This window comes from Papio anubis, chromosome 4, assembly GCF_008728515.1.
Source record: "Papio anubis isolate 15944 chromosome 4, Panubis1.0, whole genome shotgun sequence".
Taxonomy (NCBI): domain Eukaryota; kingdom Metazoa; phylum Chordata; class Mammalia; order Primates; family Cercopithecidae; genus Papio; species Papio anubis.
In genome coordinates, this window is record NC_044979.1 from 100,045,498 (window position 1) to 100,070,131 (window position 24,634).

General features: G+C 40.5%; 1 protein-coding gene across 3 annotated transcripts in view; it reads left to right on the forward strand.

The window, feature by feature from the left end:
- PLEKHA8 (pleckstrin homology domain containing A8) overlaps positions 1-24,634 on the forward strand; it is a 99,748-nt gene that overhangs the window by 10,001 nt on the left and 65,113 nt on the right. For all 3 annotated transcript variants that reach the window (XM_021935934.1, XM_003896150.4, XM_021935936.2), the window contains exons 2-9: positions 13,586-13,702; positions 14,710-14,865; positions 16,336-16,460; positions 17,739-17,897; positions 18,931-18,971; positions 21,206-21,363; positions 23,189-23,345; positions 23,737-23,822. In XM_021935934.1, the coding sequence (XP_021791626.1) occupies positions 13,586-13,702; positions 14,710-14,865; positions 16,336-16,460; positions 17,739-17,897; positions 18,931-18,971; positions 21,206-21,363; positions 23,189-23,345; positions 23,737-23,822 (999 nt within the window). The remainder of the gene's footprint in view (positions 1-13,585; positions 13,703-14,709; positions 14,866-16,335; positions 16,461-17,738; positions 17,898-18,930; positions 18,972-21,205; positions 21,364-23,188; positions 23,346-23,736; positions 23,823-24,634) is intronic.

The window sequence follows — 24,634 nt, forward strand, 5'->3', positions numbered from 1 at the left end:
CTTTGGGAGGCCGAGACGGGCGGATCACGAGGTCAGGAGATCGAGACCATCCTGGCTAACACGGTGAAACCCCGTCTCTACTAAAAATACAAAAAAATTAGCCGGGCGTAGTGGCGGGTGCCTGTAGTCCCAGCTATTCGGGAGGCTGAGGCAGGAGAATGGTGTGAACCCGGGAGGCGGAGCTTGCAGTGAGCCGAGATCACGCCACTGCACTCCAACCTGGGCATCTGAGCAAGACTCCGTCTCAAAAAAAAAAAAAAAAAGAAGTAAACTACAAATTAATAACAGGTGTAGAGAATCCTCTGAAATATTAGGAAATTAAACAGTACACTTCAGAGTAGCTTATGGGTCAAAGAGAAGGTCTCCAAGAAAATTGCGAAATAATTTGAACTTAAAATGAAAGCACAACAGTGGTTGGCCAAGGGTAAAGGGAGAGGGGAAGGCTTGATCACAAAGGAGTAATACAAGGGAATTTTGGGGACAATTTTGGTAGAATGGAATTTTCTGTATCTTGATTATTGCGGTGGTTATTAAAGGACTATGCATTTATCAAAACTCAGAATTGTTCGCCAAATAATGAATTTTATTTTATGTAATTCTTAAAACTTTTAAGTGTCTATTTAATGGAGTACAGTTTTTCATAGTGATGTGTTTGGATGAGGCACTTGTCACAAGGCTGCTGCCAGAAGAATGAAGCGAAGCTACAGTACTTTCTAGTCAGAAGTGGGTATGACTCATAAGTAATTACTTTTGGTTTGGATCTTTTAAGGGAATAGGAACATCTCCATTTAGAAATTTTGACTTAAAAACGGTGGTTGCTGTTGGGAAATTTAAAAAAAGAAATTTTAGTGTAAAGTTAACATGAGGTATGCCAGTTTAAATCCAAATATAAATGCATTTTTTGAAGAAAGTTATGCTCATTGAAAACATATTGTTCAACATTAATTGAACTGAAAAGCCTTTTGGCTAAGATTTTTTTAAAGTAAATTTTACACAGTTGTTTGTCCATTAAGTATAGAAAGGCACTGCACTATGTGAGAAAAGAATAAGCTGGTAGCAGTTTTGGAATAGTGATTTTTAAATCTTTAATTTCTTTGAATAATGTTTTGTAGTTTTCAGTGTTTTACACTTATTTTTAAAAATTTATTGTTGGTCAGCTGTGGTCCTCACGCCTGTAATCCCAGCACTTTGGGAGGCCAAGGTGGGTGGATCACCTGAGGTCAGGAGTTTGAGACCAGCCTGGCCAATATGGTGAAAGCCCATCTCTACTCAAAATACAAAAATTAGCCGAGTGTGGTGGCGGGCACCTGTAATTCCAGCTACTTGGGAGGCTAAGGCAGGAGAATCGCTTGAACTCGGGAGGCGGAGGTGGCAGTGAGCCCGGGTCACGCCATTGTACTCCAGCCTGGGCAACAAGAGTGAAACTCTGTCTCAAAGTAAACTAAAATAAGATTTTTTCTTAAGTAGTTTATTCTTTTTGATGTTATTTTAAATGGATTTGTTTTCTAACTTTCATTTTCAGACTGTTCATTGCAACTGTACAGAGATACAATTTTAATTGTATGTTAGTCTTATATCCTATTTCCTTGCTGAACTTATTTATTCTAGTAGTTTTTTTTTTACTGGTTTCCTTGCGTTTTGTTTTTGTTTAAGCCCGTCTGTGTTTAGAGCTGGGTTTGCTTCTTCCTTTCCAATCTAGATGTCTTTTATTTCACTTATTGACTAATTGCCCTGGCTAAAAGCTTTAGTACAATGTTGACTAAAAGTGGTAAAAACAAACATCCTTGTCTTGTTTCCAATCTTTGAGGGGAAGCATCCTGTTTTTCAACTTATACACATTAACTATGGGTTTTTTGTAGATGTCTTTATCAGGTTGAAGTTCTCTTCTAAGTTTGTTAGGTATTTTTATTATGAAAGGGTGTTAGATTTTTGTCAAGTGCTTTTTGTACGTTTTGTGAGATGATCATGTGATAGTTTAGAGCTTTTGTGTTTGCAGAAAGACCCAGTTCATGCAGGCTTAAAGTAAAAAGGGATGTTTATTGGTTCATTTAATAGAAAAGTCTAGGGGGCGTCTTACCTTCAGGAATGATGTGGGCTGATCAGGGGGTTCAAACAATGTCATCCAGATTTTCTTCCTTCTCCTTCTATCCCTCAAATCCTTCCAGTCCCATTCCCTTTGTGTGTGAATCATGTTTAGGTCCTATGTGATGGCAAACTGCTGCAGGCAGCTGCAGGCTAACTTTCTTAAGACCAGAGAGAAAAGAAATAGTCCTCATTTCTTTATGCCTTTGCCCAGTCCCAGTAAAAGTCCCAGAATTGTCTCCAGTTGGGCCACTTGCCCATTCTGGGTATCATTGAGGATAGGGGATGTGAAGCTTCATTTAGGCCTAAATCACATACCTACCCTGGAGCTGGTCACCCCCACCCAAACCCCATGGATAGAGTGTGGAGAAGGGAGTTTTCGTCCGTGGAAAAGTACTAGGTAGATGCTGGATTGCCAAAAATTAAATGTCAAGTATACTTTCTGTAGTGAAACAATCCAGGATAACACAAAGTGTATGAAATTGGTATTTAAATACTCTTTTTTAACCCCCTACCCCATCCCTGGCAATGATAGCTAATATGAGCTAAAACTCTCCCCTGCTCGTTGAAGTTTCATGTGTAATCCTTCCAAGCAGGGAATTTGGGTGATACCACATTGCATCTCTAATAGAGGATGGCATAAAAAAGGGTGGAGATTGGATAGGAAGATAGTCTAGTGGTCATCTAAGGGAGCAGGGAGTAGTTCAGACCAACAGTTTTCATCTGCCCTTTAGTTCCCTTGACTGATCATTTCTGAGATAACTGCAGATTAATTTAAAATAGAAACTGGATTAATGGTCTCTTTTTCATCCATGCCTGTTTTCTCTACAATTCATCATTCCTGGGCCGTATCCCAGTTTCCCAGCAGTGGACATTATGAAAGAGCAGTATGTCCTGGTGCTAATCTGAACTCTCTCCATCACTCTGCATTTAAATTTTGTCTAATAGGAATGAGATTTCTCTGGTCTCTTAATGTGCCTTTTGAAACTGCAAGAATTTTGTGCTTTAAGAAAAGTTTTTCCTGGTCACAGTTTGTGTAGTTACAAAGGACAGAATAAAATTGCCATATATTGAATATCCCTTGTATAATTATAACCTCCCCTAGATAAATACAGAACCTGTTATAAGGAAGGTAATGTTTCAGTTGCTATCATAATTTACCAGCTACCTTTTTTTTTTTTTTTTTTTTGAGACAACATCTCACTCCGTCACCCAGGCTGGAGTGCAGTGGCGTGATCATAACTTACTGTAGTCTCGAACTCTAGGCTCAGGCAGTCCTGTCTCAGGTGTATCACCTTGCCCAGCTAATTTTTAAAATTTTTTGTGGAGACAGGATCTCACTATGTTGACTGGGCTGGTTTTGAATTCCCAGCCTCAAGCAATCCTCCTGCCTCAGTCTCCTAAACTGCTGGGATTACAGGAGTGAACCACGGAACCCAGCCTTCAAGCTGCTTTCAGAATTTACTGCAGCTGTGCTTTGGGTGGGGTTGAGAGCTGCTCTTCAACATTTTTCAAATTCTTGTAAGATAAAACTAGTTTCGTACATTTTTTTCAATTTTAGGACACTTTTTTTTTCACATTTCTTTTTTTTTTATTATTATACTTTAAGTTCTAGGGTACATGTGCACAACGTGCAGGTTTGTTACATATGTATACATGTGCCATGTTGGTGTGCTGCACCCATCAACTTGTCAGCACCCATGTAAAAAACTCGTCATTTACATCAGTTATAACTCCAAATGCCATCCCTTCCCCCTCCCCCCTCCCCATAATAGGCCCCAGTGTGTGATGTTCCCCTTCCCATGTCCAAGTGATCTCATTGTTCAAGTCCCACCTATGAGTGAGAACATGCAGTGTTTGGTTTAATGTTTTTGCGGAAGTTTGCTGAGAATGATGGTTTCCACCTGCACCCATGTCCCTACAAAGGACACGAACTCATCCTTTTTTATGGCTGCATAGTATTCCATGGTGTATATGTGCCACATTTTCTTAATCCAGTCTGTCACTGATGGACATTTGGGTTGATTCCAAGTCTTTGCTATTGTGAATAGTGCTGCAATAAACATACGTGTGCATGTGTCTTTATAGCAGCATGATTTATAATCCTTTGGGTATATACCCAGTAATGCGATGACTGGGTCATATGGTATTTCTAGTTCTAGATCCTTGAGAAATCGCCATACTGTTTTCCACAATGGTTGAACTAGTTTACAGTCCCACCAACAGTGTAAAAGTGTTCCTGTTTCTCCACATCCTCTCCAGCACCTGTTGTTTCCTGACTTTTTAATGATTGCCATTCTCACTGGTGTGAGATGGTATCTCATTGTGGTTTTGATTTGCATTTCTCTGATGGCCAGTGATGACGAGCATTTTTTCATGTATCTGTTGGCTGTATGAATGTCTTTTGACAAGTGTCTGTTCGTATCCTTTGCCCACTTTTTGATGGAGTTGTTTGGTTTTTTCTTGTAAATTTGTTTGAGTTTTTTGTAGGTTCTGGATATTAGCCCTTTGTCAGATGAGTAGATTGCAAAAATTTTCTCCCATTCTGTTGGTTGCCTGCTCACTCTGATGGTAGTTTCTTTTGCTGTGCAGAATTTGGCTTTTGTTGCCATTGCTTTTGGTGTTTTAGACATGAAGTCCTTGCCCATGCCTATGTCCTGAATGGTATTACCTAGGTTTTCTTCTAGGGTTTTTATGGTGTTAGGTCTAACATTTACGTCTCTAATCCATCTTGAATTAATTTTTGTGTAAGGAGTAAGGAAAGGATCCAGTTTCAGCTTTCTGCTTATGGCTAGCCAATTTTCCCAGCACCATTTATTAAATAGGGAATCCTTTCCCCATTTCTTGTTTTTCTCAGGTTTGTCAAAGATCAGATGGCTGTAGATGTGTGGTATTATTTCTGAGGGCTCTATTCTGTTCCATTGGTCTATATCTCTGTTTTGGTACCAGTGCCATGCTGTTTTGGTTACTGTAGCCTTGTAGTATAGTTTGAAGTCAGGTAGCGTGATGCCTCCAGCTTTGTTCTTTTGACTAAGGATTGTCTTGGCAATGCAGGCTCTTTTTTGGTTCCGTATGAACTTTAAAGCAGTTTTTTCCAATTCTGTGAAGAAAGTCATTGGTAGCTTGATGGGGATGGCACTGAATCTATAAATAACCTTGGGCAGTATGGCCATTTTCACGATATTGATTCTTCCTATCCATGAGCATGGTATGTTCTTCCATTTGTTTGTGTCCTCTTTTATTTCACTGAGCTATGGTTTGTAGTTCTCCTTAAAGAGGTCCTTTATATCCCTTGTAAGTTGGATTCGTAGGTATTTTATTCTCTTTGAAGCAATTGTGAATGGAAGTTCATTCATGATTTGGCTCTCTGTTTGTCTGTTACTGGTGTATAAGAATGCTTGAGATTTTTGCACATTAATTTTGTATCCTGAGACTTTGCTGAAGTTGCTTATCAGCTCAAGGAGATTTTGGGCTGAGATGATAGGGTTTTCTAAATATACAATCATGTCATCTGCAAACGGACAATTTGGCTTCTTCTTTTCCTAACTGAATACCCTTTATTTCTTTCTCTTGCCTAATTGCCCTAGCCAGAACTTCCAACACTATGTTGAATAGGAGTGGTGAGAGAGGGCATCCCTGTCTTGTGCCAGTTTTCAAAAGGAATGCTTCCAGTATTTGCCCATTCAGTATGATATTGGCTGTGGGTTTGTCATAAATAGCTCTTATTATTTTGAGATATGCTCCATCAATACCGAATTTATTGTTTAGCATGAAGGGCTGTTGAATTTTGTGAAAGGCCTTTTCTATATCTATTGAGATAATCATGTGGTTTTTGTCTTTGGTTCTGTTTATATGCTGGAGTACGTTTATTGATTTGCGTATGTTGAACCAGCCTTACATCCCAGGGATGAAGCCCACTTGATCATGGTGGATAAGCTTTTTGATGTGCTGCTGGAATCAGTTTGCCAGTATTTTATTGAGGATTTTTGCATCGATGTTCATCAGGGATATTGGTCTAAAATTCTCTTTTTTTGTTGTGTCTCTGCCAGGTTTTGGTATTGGAATAGTTTCAGAAGGAATGCTACCAGCTCCTCCTTGTACTTCTGGTAGAATTCGGCTGTGAATCTGTCTGGTCCTGGACTTTTTTTGGTTGGTAGGCTATTAATTACTGCCTCAATTTCAGAGCCTGCTATTGGTCTATTCAGGGATTCAACTTCTTCCTGGTTTAGTCTTGGGAGAGTGTAAGTGTCCAGGAAATTTTCCATTTCTTCTAGATTTTCTAGTTTATTTGCGTAGAGGTGTTCATAGTATTCTCTGATGCTAGTTTGTATTTCTGTGGGGTTGGTGGTGATATCTCCTTTATCATTTTTAATTGCGTCTATTTGATTCTTCTCTCTTTTTTTCTTTATTAGTCTTGCTAGCAGTCTATCAATTTTGTTGATGTTTTCAAAGAACCAGCTCCTGGATTCATTGATTTTTTGGAGGGTTTTTTGTGTCTCTATCTCCTTCAGTTCTGCTCTGATCTTAGTTATTTCTTGCCTTCTGCTAGCTTTTGAATGTGTTTGCTCTTGCTTCTCTAGTTCTTTTAATTGTGATGTTAGGGTGTCAATTTTAGATCTTTCCTGCTTTCTCTTGTGGGCATTTAGTGCTATAAATTTCCCTCTACACACTGCTTTGAATGTGTCCCAGAGATTCTGGTATGTTGTATCTTTGTTCTCATTGGTTTCAAAGAACATCTTTATTTCTGCCTTCATTTCGTTATGTACCCAGTAGTCATTCAGGAGCAGGTTGTTCAGTTTCCATGTATTGAGCAGTTTTGATTGAGTTTCTTAGTCCTGAGTTCTAGTTTGATTGCACTGTGGTCTGAGAGACAGTTTGTTATAATTTCTGTCCTTTTACATTTGCTAAGGAGTGCTTTACTTCCAACTATGTGGTCAATTTTGGAATAAGTGCAATGTGGTGCTGAGAAGAATGTATATTCTGTTGGTTTGGGGTGGAGAGTTCTGCAGATGTCTATTAGGTCCACTTAGCACAGAGTTGAGTTCAATTCCTGGATATCCTTGTTAACTTTCTGTCTAATGTTGACAGTGCGGTGTTAAAGTCTCCCATTATTATTGTATAGGAGTCTAAGTCTCTCTGTAAGTCTCTAAAGACTTGCTTTATGAATCTGGGTGCATATATATTTAGGATAGTTAGCTCTTCCTGTTAAATTGATCCCTTTACCATTATGTAATGGCCGCCTTTGTCTCTTTTGATCTTTGATGGTTTAAAGTCTGTTTTATCAGAGACTAGAATTGCAACCCCTGCTTTTTTTTGTTCTCTATTTGCTTGGTAGATCTTCCTCTATCCCTTTATTTTGAGCCTATGTATGTCTCTGCACGTGAGATGGGTCTCCTGAAGACAGCAAACTGATGGGTCCTGATTCTTTTTTTTTTTTTTTTGAGACGGAGTCTCGCTCTGTCGCCCAGACTGGAGTGCAGTGGCGCGATCTCGGCTCACAGCAAGCTCCGCCTCCCGGGTTCACACCATTCTCCTGCTTCAGCCTCCTGAGTAACTGGAACCACAGGTGCCCGCCACCACCCCCGGCTAATTTTTTGTATTTTTAGTAGAGACAGGGTCTCACTGTGTTAGCCAGGGTGGTCTCGATCTCCTGACCTTGTGATCCGCCTGCCTCGGCCTCCCAAAGTGCTGGGATTACAGGCATGAGCCACCACGCCTGGCCAGGTCTTGACTCTTTATCCAGTTTGCCAGTCTGTGTCTCTTAATTGGACCATTTAGTCCATTTACATTTAAGGTTAATGTTGTTATGTGTGAACTTGATCTTGTCATTGTGATATTAGCTGGTTATTTTGCTCGTTAGTTGATGCAGTTTCTTCCTAGCATTGATGGTCTTTACATTTTGACATGTTTTTGCAGTGGCTGATACCAGTTGTTCCTTTCCATGTTTAGTGCTTCCTTCAGGAGCTCTTGTAGGGCAGGCCTGGTGGTGACAAAATCTCTAAGCATTTGCTTGTCTGTAAAGGATTTTATTTCTCCTTCACTTATGAAACTTAGTTTTGCTGGATATGAAATTCTGGGTTGAAAATTCTTTTCTTTAAGAATGTTGAATATTGGCCCCTACTCTCTTCTGGCTTGGAGAGTTTCTGCCGACAGATCTGCTGTTAGTCTGATGGGCTTCCCTTTGTGGGTAACCCGACCTTTCTCTCTGGCTGCCCTTAACATTTTTTCCTTCATTTCACCTTTGGTGAATCTGACAATTATGTGTCTTGGAGTTGCTCTTCTCGAGGAGTATCTTTGTGGCGTTCTCTGTATTTCCTGAATTTGAATGTTGGCCTGCCTTACTAGGTTGGGGAAGTTCTCCTGGATGATATCCTGCAGAGTGTTTTCCAACTTGGCTCCATTTTCCCCCTCACTTTCAGGCACACCGATCAGACGTAGATTTGGTCTTTTCACATAATCCCATATTTCTTGGAGGCTTTGTTCATTTCTTTTTCCTCTGTTTTCTCTAGACTTCTCTTCTCGCTTCGTTTCGTTCATTTGATCTTAATCATTGATGCTCTTTCTTCCAGTTGATCGAGTTGGTTACTGAAGCTTGTGCATTTGTCACATATTTCTCGTGTCATGGTTTTTATCTCTGTTAGTTCGTTTATGGCCTTCTCTGCATTGATTATTCTAGTTATCCATTCTTCCATTCTTTTTTCAAGATTTTTAGTTTCTTTGTGCTGGTTACGTAGTTCCTCCTTTAGCTCTGAGAAGTTTGATTGACTGAAGCCTTCTTCTCTCAACTCGTCAGAGTCATTCTCCGTCCAGCTTTGATCTGTTGCTGGCAATGAGCTGCGTTCCTTTGGAGGGGGAGATGCATTCTGATTTTTTGAATTTCCAGCTTTTCTGCCTTGCTTTTTCCCCATCTTTGTGGTTTTATCTGCCTTTGGTCTTTGATGACGGTGACGAACTGATGGGGTTTTGGTGTGGGTGTCCTTTCTGTTTGTTAGTTTTCCTTCTAACAGTCAGGACCCTCAGCTGTAGGTCTGTTGGAGATTGCTTGAGGTCCACTCCTGACCCTGTTTGCCTGGGTATCAGCAGTGGAGGCTGCGGAAGATAGAATATTGCTGAACAGTGAGTGTTGCTGTCTGATTCTTGTTCTCTAAGCTTCGTCTCAGGGGTGTACCCAGCCATGTGAGGTGTGAGGTGTCAGTCTGCACATAGTGGGAGATGTCTCCCAGTTAGGCTACTCAGGGGTCAGGGACCCACTTGAGTAGGCAGTCTGTCCATTCTCAGATTGCAACTTCCATGCTGGGAGATCCTCTGCTCTCTTCAAAGCTGTCAGACAGGGTCATTTACCTCTGCCGAGGTTTCTGCTGCTTTTTGTTTAGCTATGCCCTGTCCCCTGAGATGGAGTCTACAGAGACAGGCAGGCCCCCTTGAGCCGCGGTAGGCTCCACCCAGTTCGAGCTTCCCGGTGGCTTTGTTTACCTACTTAAGCCTCAGCAGTGACAAGCACCCTTCCCCCAGCCTCGCTGCTGCCTTGCAGTTAGATCTCAGACTGCTATGCTAGCAATAAGGGAGGCTCCATGGGCATGGGACCCTCCCGGCCAGGTGTGGGATATAATCTCCTGGTGTGCCGTTTGCTAAGACCCTTGGTAAAGTGCAGTATTAGTGTGGGAGTTACCTGATTTTCCAGGTGTTGTGTGTCTCATTTTCCCTTGGCTAGGAAAAGGGATTCCCTTCCCCCTTGCACTTCCCAGGTGAGGCAATGGCTCACCCTGCTTCAGCTCTCTGGTCAGGCTGCACCGGCTGACCAGCACCGATTGTCTGGCACTCCCCAGTGAGATGAACCCAGTACCTCAGTTGAAAATGCAGAAATCACCCGTCCTCTGTGTCGCTCGTGCTGGGAGCTGGAGGCTGGAGCTGCTCCTATTTGGCCATCTTGCTCCGGGATGGGGGTCTTTTTTCACATTTCAACAACCGTGAAATCAAGAAGCATCTTAGAAACCTGTGCTATGTCATTGTTTAGTTGGTAGAATTTTTTTCTTTCTTGTGTCATGTAAAATAATGGTGTGTCTTAAAATCGATGATGTGATGGTTTATTCTGGTTGGATCTGGAAGGATGTTGTGGAGGCAGTTAACATTTGAATCAATAGACCTAATAAAGTAGATTGCCCTTCCTAATGTGGATGAGCCTTATCCAATCAGTGAAAGACTTGAAGAGAACAAAAAGACTGAGTAAGAGAGAATTCCTCCTGCGACTGCCTTGAGCTGAGACATTGGCCTTTTCTAGCTTTCATTGGTTCTTCTTGGGTCTTGAGCTTGCTAGCATGGAACTTATCCTGCTAGCATGGAGCTCTCCTAGCTTGCTGATTGCAGCTCTTGGGACTTCTCAGTCTCTAGTCACATGAGCCAGTTACTTACAATTTCATTACATGCACACATACCCACCCACACATCTTTATAATACCTTTACACAGACACCCTAACACCCTACTGGTTCTTTTTCTTTGGATAACACTGACAAATACAGATGGGTCCTAAATTTGATAAAATACAGTAATTGAGGCTGTTCTAAATGCTTTCTACACAAACGTCATGGTGGATTTGGGGAGTGTTCACACCAGCCAGCATCATGGGAGTTGAGGTGTTCACACCAGCCAGCGTCATGGGAGTGAAAAGATGCTGTTGTTCTATACCAGGACAACTTTCTGGGAGTGGGGAGCCAAGGTTTGGGAGCTTTCGTGCCTTAAGGGGCAGTATAGAAAGAGAGTTTTCTTCCCAGCTCTGTTGTGTACTTCCTTTGTGACCCTAATTAGGTCACTTAATTTACCTGGGATTGGTTTCCTTATCTATAAAATATGCTGGTTGGACTGTGTGATTTCAAAGACCTCTTCCTTTTCTCAGGTTCTCAGAAATTGACTCTTCTGTTTCAGTGAGGGGAGGTGGCCTAGAATGTAAATAAACACTTTTGCAAAGAGCTGAAACGTCACCAATAATGTCTGACTCCTGGAGCACTGATTCTCTGCCCAACAAGATACAGTCTGAGGATTGATTTGGTTTTTCAGGTTGTAATGTTTGTACAGGAGTGGTGGCCTTCACAGTTGAATTTTTGTCGAATTTGAAGCCAAGGTCTAGAAGTATCACATTGTTTGTTTGTTTGTTTGTTTGTGACAAGGTCTCACTCTCACTCAGGTTGGAGTGCAGTAGCACAGTCATGGCTCACTACAGCCTCGACCTTCCAGGCTCAAGCAGTCCTCCCACCTCAACCTCCTGCTGGGACCACAGGTGTATGCCACCACACTTGGCTAATTTTTGTATTTTTATTAGAGATGAGTTTCGCCATTGTTGCCCAGGCTGGTCTGGAATTCCTGGCTTCAAGTGATCCACCCACCTTGGCCTCCCACAGTGTTAATATTATAGCTGTGAGCCACCATGCCTTGCCAGCATCACCTTCTGAAATAAAAATTTACAAGTTCATCCCAAGAAGTTTGCCAGCTGCTAGCGTAGAGATAAGGCCTAAGGGTTCCTGACACTCATTAAAGGGTCTAGGTCTCTGGGAAAGAAGTCCTTTATATAAAATGTAATAAGAAGAGCAAAAGCCATAGTTTAAGACAAGATTACTTATCTTTGGTGAGAAGATAAGTTCAGATATTATGGGAGAGTGGATGCTGAGAATTAGTGTTAGTTTTATTTAAAGAAGTAAGAGACATGGTACCTGGCAGGCCTGAGTATTACGCTTTCTGGAAAAGCAGACCCTGATTAAGTAAATGATGAGCGAAATATCTTGCCTACTTACCCAACTCCTTCACATAGATTTAGTGCTGACTATTCAGGCTTCTGGTTACAGTGTAGTTCCTTGTTCCATGATCTTGGGCTGGGGGTGCTCCAGGAAGTGCGGTAGCCTCCTATTAAAACGTAATAAAGTGATACCTTTGGTGTCCTACCCACTTGGTTTGTGTGAATCAAACCCCAAGGGCCCATCAGATGTCTGTAGCTGAGCAGCCCGTGGGGCTCTGCCTTCTCTCTGGCTTCCTCAGCCATGGCAGTCCCATGAGAGAAATGTATCCCTAGAGGGCTATGGCATTTCAGAGAAAGAAAAGAACTGCATCTGACTGAGGAGGCCTGAGAAGACAAGGTTTACACAGAGATAGTCAGGAATGATTTTTTTTTTTTTTTTTTTGAGACGGAGTCTCAGAAAAGATCTCCGCTCACTGCAACTTTCGCCTCCTGGGGTTCAAGCGATTCTCCTGCTTCAGCCTCCCGAATAGCTGGGATTACAGGCACTTGCTGCCACACCCAGCTAATTTTTGTATTTTTAGTAGAGATGGAGTTTCACCATGTTGGCCAGGATGGTCTCCATCTCCTTGTGATCCGCCCACCTTGACCTCCCAAAGTATTGGGATTACAGGTGTGAACCACTGCGCCTGGCCGGGATGACATTTTATGAAGAGATCCAATTGGAGCAAAAGTTCAGAGACAGAAATACAGCAAATAAGTGCTTTGACTAGAATATAGGGTGTGTGAGAGGACTAGATAAGATGCATATTTCTACTACATATGGTTTGTCCCCTGAAATTCTCTAATATTGAAGTGAATGTAGTTAAGCCTTGAATGTTTTAAGATTACCTCATTTCAATGGATCAATACTAAATAGTAAGTCAAACAATGTTACCTTTTCCTAAGGGTCATAGGATTCTAGACAGGCTTCTTAGTTGGTGCTCTGTATGACATTTGTTGAAAGGACCTTGTCATCTTTGTTGCCTTATTTCTAAGTTTTGGATAATTTTTCTTAGAAGAGAGGAAGGCAAGCGTGTGATAACTGTAATGTTCAGGACATCCTAATTATTCGTCTTAGAAAAAGTAAAAATCACAGACTACTGGTACTGTATTAGGAAAGAAATAGAATACAAATCTTTTATTTTTGTAAATCCTATTACCTAGAGAGTCATCAGTGTACTTGTTGCTTATCCTTCCAGACTTCTGTAATCATGTGACTAAAAAATACATACCTCTGGCTGGGCGCGGTGGCTCACGCCTGTAATCCCAGCACTTTGGGAGGCCGAGGCGGACGGATCACAAGGTCAGAAGATGAGACCATCCTGGCTAACACGGCGAAACCCAGTCTCTACTAAAAACGCAAAAAATTAACCGGGCGTGGCAGCAGGCGCCTGTAGTCCCAGCTACTTGGGAAGCTGAGGCAGGAGTATGGTGTGAACCCGGGTGGCGGAGCGTGCAGTGAGCCGAGATCATGCCACTGCACTCCAGCCTGGGCGACCGAGCTAGACTCCATCTCAAAAATATATATATATATATTTTTGGGGGCATTTTTAATTTTATAAAAATGGAATAAAACATACAGGTCTCTCTAACTTAATTCTTTCTCTTACAATAATCCTGGCAATGTAAAGCTCCTTGGAGCTAACCCAGTATCCTATGTTAGGCTCTATTTCTGTATCTTGGGAGGTACTTCATACACAGGCAGTAATTGCAATGATGCTCTTGCTTTTGTTTTCAGGTTGGCAGCCTCGATGGTTCCTTCTCTGTGGGGGAATATTGTCCTATTATGATTCTCCTGAAGATGCCTGGAAAGGTTGCAAAGGGAGCATACAAATGGCAGTCTGTGAAATTCAAGGTGAGGAATCAAGCAACTTGCGAGTTTTATTTTTCTCTCTGTTTTCCCTCAAAAACAAAAAAGCCCCTGGCCCCTGCATACCTTTCTCTGCTGCTTCCATAGTACAGACCAAAGGACGTAGTGTTATGTGTCAGAAGAAAGCCTTGCAAATAAAACCCAAAACTGTAGCCAACTTTTATAAGAAGATTGGCTAAGAGGTGGTCAAAATAAATGAGAGCAACGTGCTTCACTATTCAACTAGCACTCATTCCTTAGTGACCTGCTCACCTGGGACCAGTGGCTGTTAGCAAAACTTGAAGTCTTTACTGCAGCATCAAACACTTTTGTGTTTAAATCAGGATGGACACACACACACCCTCCACCAAAACAAAACAAACAAAAACCTAACAGACTTTCAAATAGTCTTTACTTCTTGTTTTTGTCTTGAGACATGCTGACAAGGTGTGGCTCAGAAGAAAAACAGATTAAATGGGAATTTAGATAGTGGATGTGGGTGAAAGAGTTCAGTTTACTTGTTTCTTCTCCTGAAGGCCTCTGAGAAAATTCTCACACTTTTGGTCTGACTTGTCAAGGGAAGTAGAAGATGGAAAAGATTGTATTTTTGATTATTTCCCAATAAATCCAAGGAGGTAAAAAACACACCCTTGTTTCTTGGCCTCAGAGCAGCCTACTTAACACACATACCCACTGAAAGAGAGGTTCCTTCTCTATTCCGATAAGGGATCAGTTTAACTGAAAAGTTAAATTGGGTGATTATTGTTTGGGCCAAAGTCTTGGTGATGCCTTGGGGGTATTGCAAGGTTTTCCCTCTTGATTAACAGAGATGTCTAAGATGAGATAAGTGAACAGAACTTTGTGTGAATTAGGAGAGGTAATGAGGACTGGCATCCTCTTTGGGAAGTAGCCTTCAATGACTGCCATCATTTAAGCTGAAGAAGTTGGGTGGGATGGAGGCTACCCAGACAGGGCTCTTCTAGGTCTCTGATCTCCCTTTGTCTTGGTCCCAGTTCATTCTGTAGATAATACACGCATGGACCTGATAATCCCTGGGGAACAGTATTTCTACCTGAAAGCCAGAAGTGTGGCTGAAAGACAGCGGTGGCTGGTGGCCCTGGGATCAGCCAAGGCTTGCCTGACTGACAGTAGGACCCAGAAGGAGAAAGGCAAGTATTGATTGTCCTTTGCTGTGGAAACCTTGGGAATCACCCACTGGCATCTCTGATTTCCCTTGTTTGTTATCTTGCTTCTGACCAGAAGTATCATGCAAATGCTATGTATCTTAGTATAATGTAAGCCAGGGTCCATATCTAACTCTTCTTTCTTGGCATAGCATAGTGCAAAGAGTGCAGGCTTTGGAGCCAAACACAGCTGGGTACACATGACGGCTTTGCAGTTTATTGACTGTATAACCTTGGCATTGGTCACTTAACCTTTCTTACTCTTAATTTCTTCATCTTTTAAAAAGAGGTAATAGATCCTACCTCAGGAGGATTACCATGAGGATTAGTGATGATAAAATGGTTGAGTATCCAGTCTGTGGCCAAACTTGACCTTTGGTGAAGAGTAGTTGAGCCGGATAAGCCTTGGATCAGGGTGTTTTCTGTAGCAACACCCTGCTCCTCCTTACTTTTTTTCTGGGGTGGGATGGGTGCTTAATTGTCAGGTTCCTGTTGCTTCATGCTCATTCACTGGACATTGTTAAGTTCTCCAGAGAACCGTGGCCTGGCTTTCTCTTTGGACTAGGGCAAGAATACCAGGGCTTACTGCCTGGGTCCTAGTTGCTACCTTCCCTGCCCCATGGCCCTAAAGGTACCCTGAAGAGATGAGCTGGGGTGGGGTGAAATGGGAAAAAGTGTTCCAGGGAACATCTATCATGACAGGTGTGGCAGTTGTGCTTAACTCTTTACATAGATTCATAAATTGGCCTCTTCATTGGTTGTTTTAATGTTAAATTGGGAGCAAATTCTAGAAGCTTTTGGCTTCGACTCAGAGCAGATGGTAATGTGTATGCAGTTTTTTTTTTTTTCATGAAGAAGGAAACAGAAAAGTAGTAACAATTGTAACTGAGCCCACAATGCCAGGGTGAGTGGAGAGCATTGCTAATAATAATGGCGGGGTGCCATTAGTCTTGACAAGGCAGCATACCAAACCAGTCCTCAGCTGAAATTATGAACGGTGTTCTTAGTGATAATTGGACGCTACAGAATGTTTTTCCCAGGTAAGAGTAGAGCACTGCATTAGTAGATAAACAGCTATGACCCCATTTTATAGATAGGAAAAACTCTCTGGCAGAACTGAGGCCAAAACTCTGAACCCCTTAGCTCTGCTGCCAGTTCTGACAGGAGTGGGTCAGACAGTATATTGTCTCCTTCTTTGTATACTGGTGATTATTCGGTATGTTGACTTAATACATAATGTATACTACTTTAAAAGACTGGAGATCTACTTTTTCTGTTTTTTCTTGTTCTTATGTCTTCACCTGTCACATTTGCAACCATACTTTAAAGATTTGTCTTTGGGCATATGTTCTGTGTGGTATCCTAACTAGTAAGGATTCCACTTCTGCGTAGTATCCTAACTAGTAAATCAGTTGTTTGTTTTGGTTACTGAATTATCATCATTTTGTTATTTAGAGTTTGCTGAAAACACTGAAAACTTGAAAACCAAAATGTCAGAACTAAGACTCTACTGTGACCTCCTTGTTCAGCAAGTGGATAAAACAAAAGAAGTGACCACAACTGGTGTGTCCAATTCTGAGGTAAAATATTATTTCTTAATATTATTAATATACATGAATAATATAAAAGAAGTGACTACCAGTATAGCCAATTCTGAGGTAAAATATTATTTTATTAATATTACTGATATACATAAAAAGCACCAGACATTCCTTCAGGTGGTGTTTACTCTCACCTAATTTTATGACTGTCTTGGAATTTACTATTTTATAGAGGAAAAAAGTAACAAAATTAAACAAAGAGAAGCAATATGTACATTTCATCTTATGCAAGTGTATAGCTTTCCTTCCTGGAATGAATTGGGGATTAATTAATTGATAATATTTGAAACTTTTAACTTTAGTACTGTCATACTAAAATATGTTTCTCTCCAGTTTCATATTGTTTTGTTAATTACAGACTTGTGTAGCCATTTCTATAGCCGTAGCTATTAAGATGCCAACTTAGTGTCTTACATTGATGTGCGTCTATGAGACTAACAGTATTTTGTTTTACCTTTGTAACTGGGCTTTGGAATACACTAGTGCTTTCAAAGATGGAGACACAGCTTTTTTTCTCTTCGTTGTCAGCAAGGATTGTGATTTTTAGTATATATTAATATAGTCGTTATTCACTTATTTTAAAACATACATTAAAAGATTTCTCTGGTGTTAAGCTGTGTATAGAATGGCTCACATTAACCAGGGTGTCTGCTCTACTTTCAAAGAAGTTTCGATCTGACAAACAATGCATCTGCAGATTATAATGAAAGATTTTAATTTATTTTCTTAGGTAGTAGTAGAACACTATACTGCTGGTAGTACGTGTGTTTTGAGTTTTTCTTAAAAAGGTGATTTAATCCACTTGCATTCACTTCCTTTTGGGTGCTCTTACTCATTCAGCAGCTGCCTAATATGTATGAGATAGACTGTGAGGGGACTGGGAGGGAAGATGAAGGATACCAAAAAAAGCATTTCAATCCTGCTCTTGGGAAGTTTATAATCTAGAGCAGTGATTCTCAACGAGGGATACTTTCGGTTGTCGTGACTGAGGGAGTTACAATTAATGCAACGTAAATTGAACTACTTTACTACCTAAGGCTTTCAGCAGCTCCCTCATTGCTTGTAGGTTAAAGTCAAATAGTGCTGATAGTTACTTGATTAATAGATAAATTGGGCTTTTCTTCTATAACTGATGTACATATTTCAGCAGGTGGATACATTATTATTATTTTGTGGACAACCTCTAAGGGCATTCCACAATTGGGCTTTTTCTTTTTTGGCAAGGTAAAGGAGTCTTCCACTCTGGTTTTTTCATAGGAGGGAATTGATGTGGGAACTTTGCTGAAATCCACCTGTAATACTTTTCTGAAGACCTTGGAAGAATGCATGCAGATCGCAAATGCAGCCTTCACCTCTGAGCTGCTCTACCGCACTCCACCAGGATCACCGCAGCTGGCCATGCTCAAGTCCAGCAAGGTAAAAGTCCAGCTCAGTTTGGCTGCAACAAGGCATCATGAAAAGTTTCAAAGTTTATAGTGAGTTATGTTCTCTATTACCCTTTAGTGACTTATAAAGACAGTTTTTTAATGGACTTTGCTTTATGTCCTTTTTTATATCTGTCCTCAGCACCCCATATCCAGTCAGTTACTTGTGGCAATTTTACCACCTAAACATGTTTCTAATGTAGCCTCTTTCCAACCCCTTGTCCAGTGAGTCTTGCCTAAAGTTGTGATAGTCTTCTAACTATTAATAGTTGCTTTCAGCCTGACCTTTCCAGTCAACCATATTTCTATTAATGCAGTATAAATTGAACCACTTAACCTAAGCCTTTCAGTGGCTCCCTCATTGCCTGTAGGTTAAAGTCAAAACTTCTTAACTGCTTCCCACATTACCAGCTCTTTCTCTGTCATTACCTAGCTTGAACATATTCATTGCTTGTGTTAATAGTTCCTCCCACACCTTTGTGCCGTTTTCCAGTGCCGGGAATGCTCTTCACCTCTCTTTCCTGGATTAGCTCATACTCATCCTCAAAGACTTAGTCTCTTACCCGAATCCCTAAATTGGGCTAAAAGCCTCTCTTATACATACTCCTATTTTATTTATATTCCTTGTTTTGTACTGAAATGATATTTAGAGCAGGAACCCCATAGTGTCTACCTTTATACCTCTAGTATTTGATATAATACTTGTGTCATAGTTTGCTACTTATTAATGTTTAATGAGCATAACTGAAATTACAAAGAAAGCTAATCACTGAGTTTGACTGTGATAATTAGGTCTGTCAAAAGATCATCTTCCTTTTACTTAGAAATGTATTTGTATAAATAAGAAGGACTAGGTGGAATCAATGACTCCCTTTTGGGAAGACCTAAAATTGTTTCTGTTTAGTGGGGCTAGTGTATATTATGGTCATATGGTCGTATTTACCGTTTTGTATGTAATAAGATCCTCAATATGTTCTGTTCAAAGTTTTAACATGTGAACTTTCCTTTCTTTGCTTCTTTTAAAGATGAAACATCCTATTATACCAATTCATAATTCTTTGGAAAGGTACAGTAGCTATTTTTCTTCTTGCTAAAAATTTTTAAAAAAAGGATATTTTTATTCCTTGTTTAAAAAAAGATACTTTGATCATGTAATGGTTTTTCTCAGGATTTGAAATAATATGGAAGTGAACATATCTGACTTTCCTCTTTTGAATGAGCCTGAATCAACCCAGAGCAGACCTTTTATTTAGCACTAATAGGGAATATGTTGGCATTTTCCCTAAGATGGATCTCACCCATCACATCTAGTAACTTTTAATCTCTCTAGGGTGTACTGAAGGTTGAAACTTCTCTTGTAGAGGAAACTTCTCTCGGAGCTTTGTTTTAAGTGTGCTTTTATCTAGAAATGATAGTAGTGCTATTTTGTTGTGTTTAAAAATAAAAATCTTAGGTAGTGTTGCAGGTTGAAAAATAACCTACTATCAAAATCTAAACTATTTCTGTTCCCCTAAATGCTCCTTCAATTTTTAAGGTGATTTAACCCATGAAAGTGGGTTAAATTACTGTAGCCTCAACATCCCGGGCCCAAGCAATCCCACCTCAGCCTCCCAAGTAGCTGGGACTACAGGTGCATGCCACTATGCCTGGCTAATTTTTGTTATTTTTTTGTAGAGACAGGGTTTCACCATGTTGCCCAGGCTGGTCTTGAACCCCTGAGCTCAAGCGATCCACCCGCGTTGGTCTCCCCAAGTGTTGGTATTACAGGCCTGAGCCACTGTGCCCGGCCTCAAATTATTTAATAGTTCGTCTCTTTATATACTATTGCTTACTTCTTTATTACAAGGATTGTTCCCAATTTAGTTATTTCCAGTTTTCTCCTATTCTAAATATTCTTACTAGGAGCATATTTGTAGGTTTTTTGTTGTTGTTGAGGTCTTTGCCTCTATATGCTCCTACATTTTTAATTACTAGGTTGAAATACAGTATTTTTTTTTTTTTTAAGAAAATAGCAAATACTTTTCCTGAAGTTACTATGTAGCTTGGACCCTTCCTCCTTATTTTTATTAGAAGAAAATATTTTTGTTCTAATTAGGCTAGGTATAATCACCTAATTATAATAATAAGATATTATGATTGTTCCTTTAACTGATAGAATTAGCTGTTCTACATGCATGTTAATTGGCTTTTTCTGTTACCCTAATGTGCTGACATTTCCCTCTGGATGTGTTTTGATCCTCCTGGGTTTTTTCTCTCAGACATGCTTTATAAGGAGTACTCTCCCTGGCCGGGCATGGTGGCTCACGCCTATAATTCCAGCGCTTTGGGAGGCCGAGGCAGGTGGATCACCTGAGGTCAAGCATTCAAGACCAGCCTGGCCAACCTGATGAAATCCTGTCTCTACTAAAAATACAAAAAATTAACTGGGCGTGGTGGCAGGCGCCTGTAATCCCAGCTACTCAGGAGGCTGAGGCAGGAGAATCACTTAAACGCGGAAGCCGGAGGTTGCAGTGAGCCAAGATCATACCATTGCACCCCAGCCTGGGCGACAGAGCGTCTCAAAATAAAATAAAATAAAATAAGATAAGATAAGATAAGATAAAGTTACTGGCCGGTCAAACACAGAGAAATGGCCAGTGGTGTAGAGAGAGAGAAGACCCCCAGGGAGAAGTTGAGGAAAGTAAAGTGTACAAAGTGGCACTTGGAGAAAGCTGATTGAAAACCAAAGAGCTGTCAATGACTATTTCCTGATGCTGCTGGGGAGCAGGAAGATTGGGACTGCTGAGGGTGCTGGGAAAGCCATTAAGGGCTCTTTGATTTCTAAATTGCAGCCTTGAGGCTGGACTGCTCCCATCACAGGCCTTGGAGGCAGAAGACTGGGAGGTTTGGGTTGATTTAACAATTCTTTCAGTGGATGTTGAAAGGATCACATTTACCTGGGCAGTCAATTTATGACCAGGCTTGGCAGGTGGCTCATGCCTGTAATCCCAGCACTTTAGAAAGCTGAGGTGGGAGGATTGCCTGAGGCTAGGTGGTCAAGACCAACCTGGGCAACATAGTGACACCCCATCTCTACAAAAAATTAGAAATTAACTGGGCATGGTGGCAGGCACCTGTAGTCCAAGCTACTCAGGGTGGAGTGCTCAAGTAGGAGGATTGATTGAGCCCAGTATATTGAGGCTGCAGTGAGCCGTGATTGTGCCACTGTACTACAGCCTGGGTGACAGAGTGGAGACCTGTTTCAAAAAAAAAGACCAAATAATGACTTTCTGGCTTTTTTTCCTTTTAAAAAATTTGCAGGCAAATGGAGTTGAGTACTTGTGAAAATGGATCTTTAAATATGGAAATAAATGGTGAGGAAGAAATCCTAATGAAAAATAAGAATTCCTTATCTTTGAAATCTGCAGAGATAGACTGCAGCATATCAAGTGAGGAAAATACAGATGATAATATAACAGGTAAAAACAAAAGTAAAGTCTGAAACAAACCAGTTTTAGATGATAGAAGATTTGGGAATTTGATGTATATCCACGATAGGGATTAACCTCAAGACCATGTAGTGGTGTCTCTTAAGGAGGATATTGGCTGGGTAAGATAGGTTTTGTGACTGAACAACATTCTTTCATCCAATCTGACCCTGACCTGGTGTTGAGAAGGCAGAGTGAAGAGGAAGATTCCTGCTCAGTGTTCTTGGCTGTGTTCATGGGCTGCAGTGAGCAGAGGGCCTTCAACCCTGTATCTTAAAAGTCCTTTGAACTTAGATTATGATGTTAGACTTAACAGTGTGTAAAATTACCGCAGTTCAGTTTTTCATCCTCCCGGTTTCTGTTGGGCCTGAGGATGTCAGAATTCCCCAGTCACCATGAAGTTTCTACGCAGTCTTCTCTGTGTTTACCAAGCCAAAGTCCCACATTTGAGGTAATAGGTCTGTAGTTCAAATATGCTAATCCCTTGGCACTAATCGCTAAAATCTACTTCAGATCAAAGACAACTATATTAGAGCTTTTAATTATAAGTACTTAATAATTTGAAAATGAAATTAAAATTTCCTCCTCATCTACCTTGAAATAAGAGACCTTGTTTTTTCTTGATGAATTGGGGAGCAGTGTGAGAGTTGAGGGAAGGAGCTGTGTTTTCTTAGCTGTTAATCTGAGAGAGACAATCCACACATCATTGAAGTCTTATCTCTTGGGTAAATAATAAAGAGAGGAGAAAATGTCTGTCCAAACAGTGCAGTCATTTATTTGCTCTGATAATTTTGCTTCTAGGAATTGTTCTTCAGTGAATAGTTAGATTTAAAGAGAAAGACCTATTGACAGGGATGTTCTTTTAGGCATTACAGTCATTATTTGCAGTAGTTACATTTTATTGAGTCACCATGACCACTGAATTAGCAAATACTAAACTGTTGCTCCTGGGGGAAATACAGGGTTAGGTTCCTGCAAGCCTCTGGTCACAAAATTTTTGTCTACCAATCAATACGTAGCCTTGTTTTATGTGTGTTTTCGTTTAAAGACACTTTAATATGTATTGTTGATTCATTAACATTGAACTCACAGCAAACAGCACTATTACTCATGCTTGAATGAAGCTTATCTAACACACATCTTTTTTCCCTTAGGCACATCACAGCCTTTTTGTGGGTAGGAACACTAGACGGTACTATACTTGGGAGCCCTTTTAAACAGCAAAAACAACAAAATGCACAAACATGCGTAAAATGTGGCACTAAGGAAGGACATTTGTCCGTCCTATGAGAGCTGAAACAAGAAGGCAGAACATCACATTGCTCTACCTCAGCTAGGAATATGTGTGTCCAGCAACAAAGTTTTCACCACTCTGCACATGTCCACAAATGACTGCAAAAGTGCCGCGTGTATTGATTTTGGGGTTACAAAATAAATTTTAGCAAGTAGACAAATTCACAAATATGTATAGAATGTGCTAATAATGAGTAGTGATTGTATTTATAATTGTAAAATTTTGGAAGCTACCTAAGTGCCCCTCATGGGTGTGATACAATATAACATGGTCATTAAAATCATGGTTTTGAAGGGTTGAATGATGATGATACATTGTTTAGTGAAAGCAAGCAGGATTCAAATCTACACATATTTCAAGTTTTGTTTGTGTCTGTAGATGTATGTATATGTGTATGTGAAAAGTGTTTCATGAATTTTTATTTCTATGTATTTTTCTGTGTTTTAGAAATTTTCAACAATGAATATGTATTTTTATAATAAATATATAATAGGTTAGTAATAGATATTTTCTACTTTGCAGTCCAAGGTGAAATAATGAAGGAAGATGGAATAGAAAACCTGAAAAATCATGACAATAACTTGACTCAGTCTGGATCAGACTCAAGTTGCTCTCCAGAATGCCTCTGGGAGGAAGGCAAAGAAGTTATCCCAACTTTCTTTAGTACCATGAATACAAGGTATTCTAGACTCTCTAATATCACTGATGCTTGGATACTAGCTTCTATTCTGGAAAATCAGTCATGGTGTTCCTTTCAGGTGACGGCATATTCTAGGAGAATAGAGAATGTAGTATACCAAGTACCTGCTTTACTGTTTGCTCTTTCTTACCAATGAATAAGAAGGAACTGATTGTGAAGTGTGCTCGGTGAACAAATGTTAGCTTGCTTTGGTGGATTATCTTTGGAAAATTATTTTATGAGACCATATTAGAAAAACAGTCATTGGGGCATATCAAGTCAAATGATTTGCCCTACAGAGAGGCAGCTGTTTCTATGAATTACCTCTGAACTGCAGAGTGCTGATACTGTATTTTCAATCTTTTCTCCTCCATATCACCAAATTGTGTAGCTTTAGTGACATTGAGCTTCTGGAAGACAGTGGCATTCCCACAGAAGCATTCTTGGCATCATGTTATGCTGTGGTTCCAGTCTTAGGTAAGATTCCTGCAGTTGCCTTACATTCATTCATCTCTAGAATCTGCCTCACTGTAGTTATTTTGCAGGAGAAATACCCCGAACTGTGTGTACAGTGAGATGACCCTTCTTAGCTATTTGTTCAAATCACCAGACACATAGTTAAAACTTTGTGACCTTAAGCATTATTGCATATTCCCATTTCATTTCTAATTATGATTAAATACTGACCTCAGAATAGTGTAATTTAAAAAGGGGATCTTTCTAGAAACCATACATAAAAGTAAAAAAAGTATTTGAGGAATAGGCCTTCAAATATATTGGCACTGTGAAAAAATGTGTTTTACCAGTTAAAACTTTTTTGTTTTTGAGACAGGGTCTTGCTTTGTTGCCCAGGCTGGAGTGCAGTGGCATGATCTCTGTTCACTGCAAACTTCACCTCCCAGGCTCAAGCAATCCTTCCACCTCAGTCTCCTTGGTAGCTGGACTATATGCGCATGCCTGGCTAATTTTTGTATTTTTTTGTAGAGATGGGTTTCATCATGTTGCCCATACTGGTCTGGAATCCCTGGGCTGAAGTGATCCTTCCCTCCCAAAATGTGAGCCACCATACCTGCCCAAAACATATTTTCTTTCTTTTTTTTTTTTTTTTGAGACAGAGTCTGGCTCTGCCACCCAGGCTAGAGTGCAGTGGCGGGATCTCCGTTCACTGCAAGCTTCACCCCACCAGGTTCATGCCATTCTCCTGCCTCAGCCTCCCGAGTAGCTGGGACTACAGGCGCCTCTCACCACACCCGGCTACTTTTTTTGTATTTTTAGTGGAGACAGGGTTT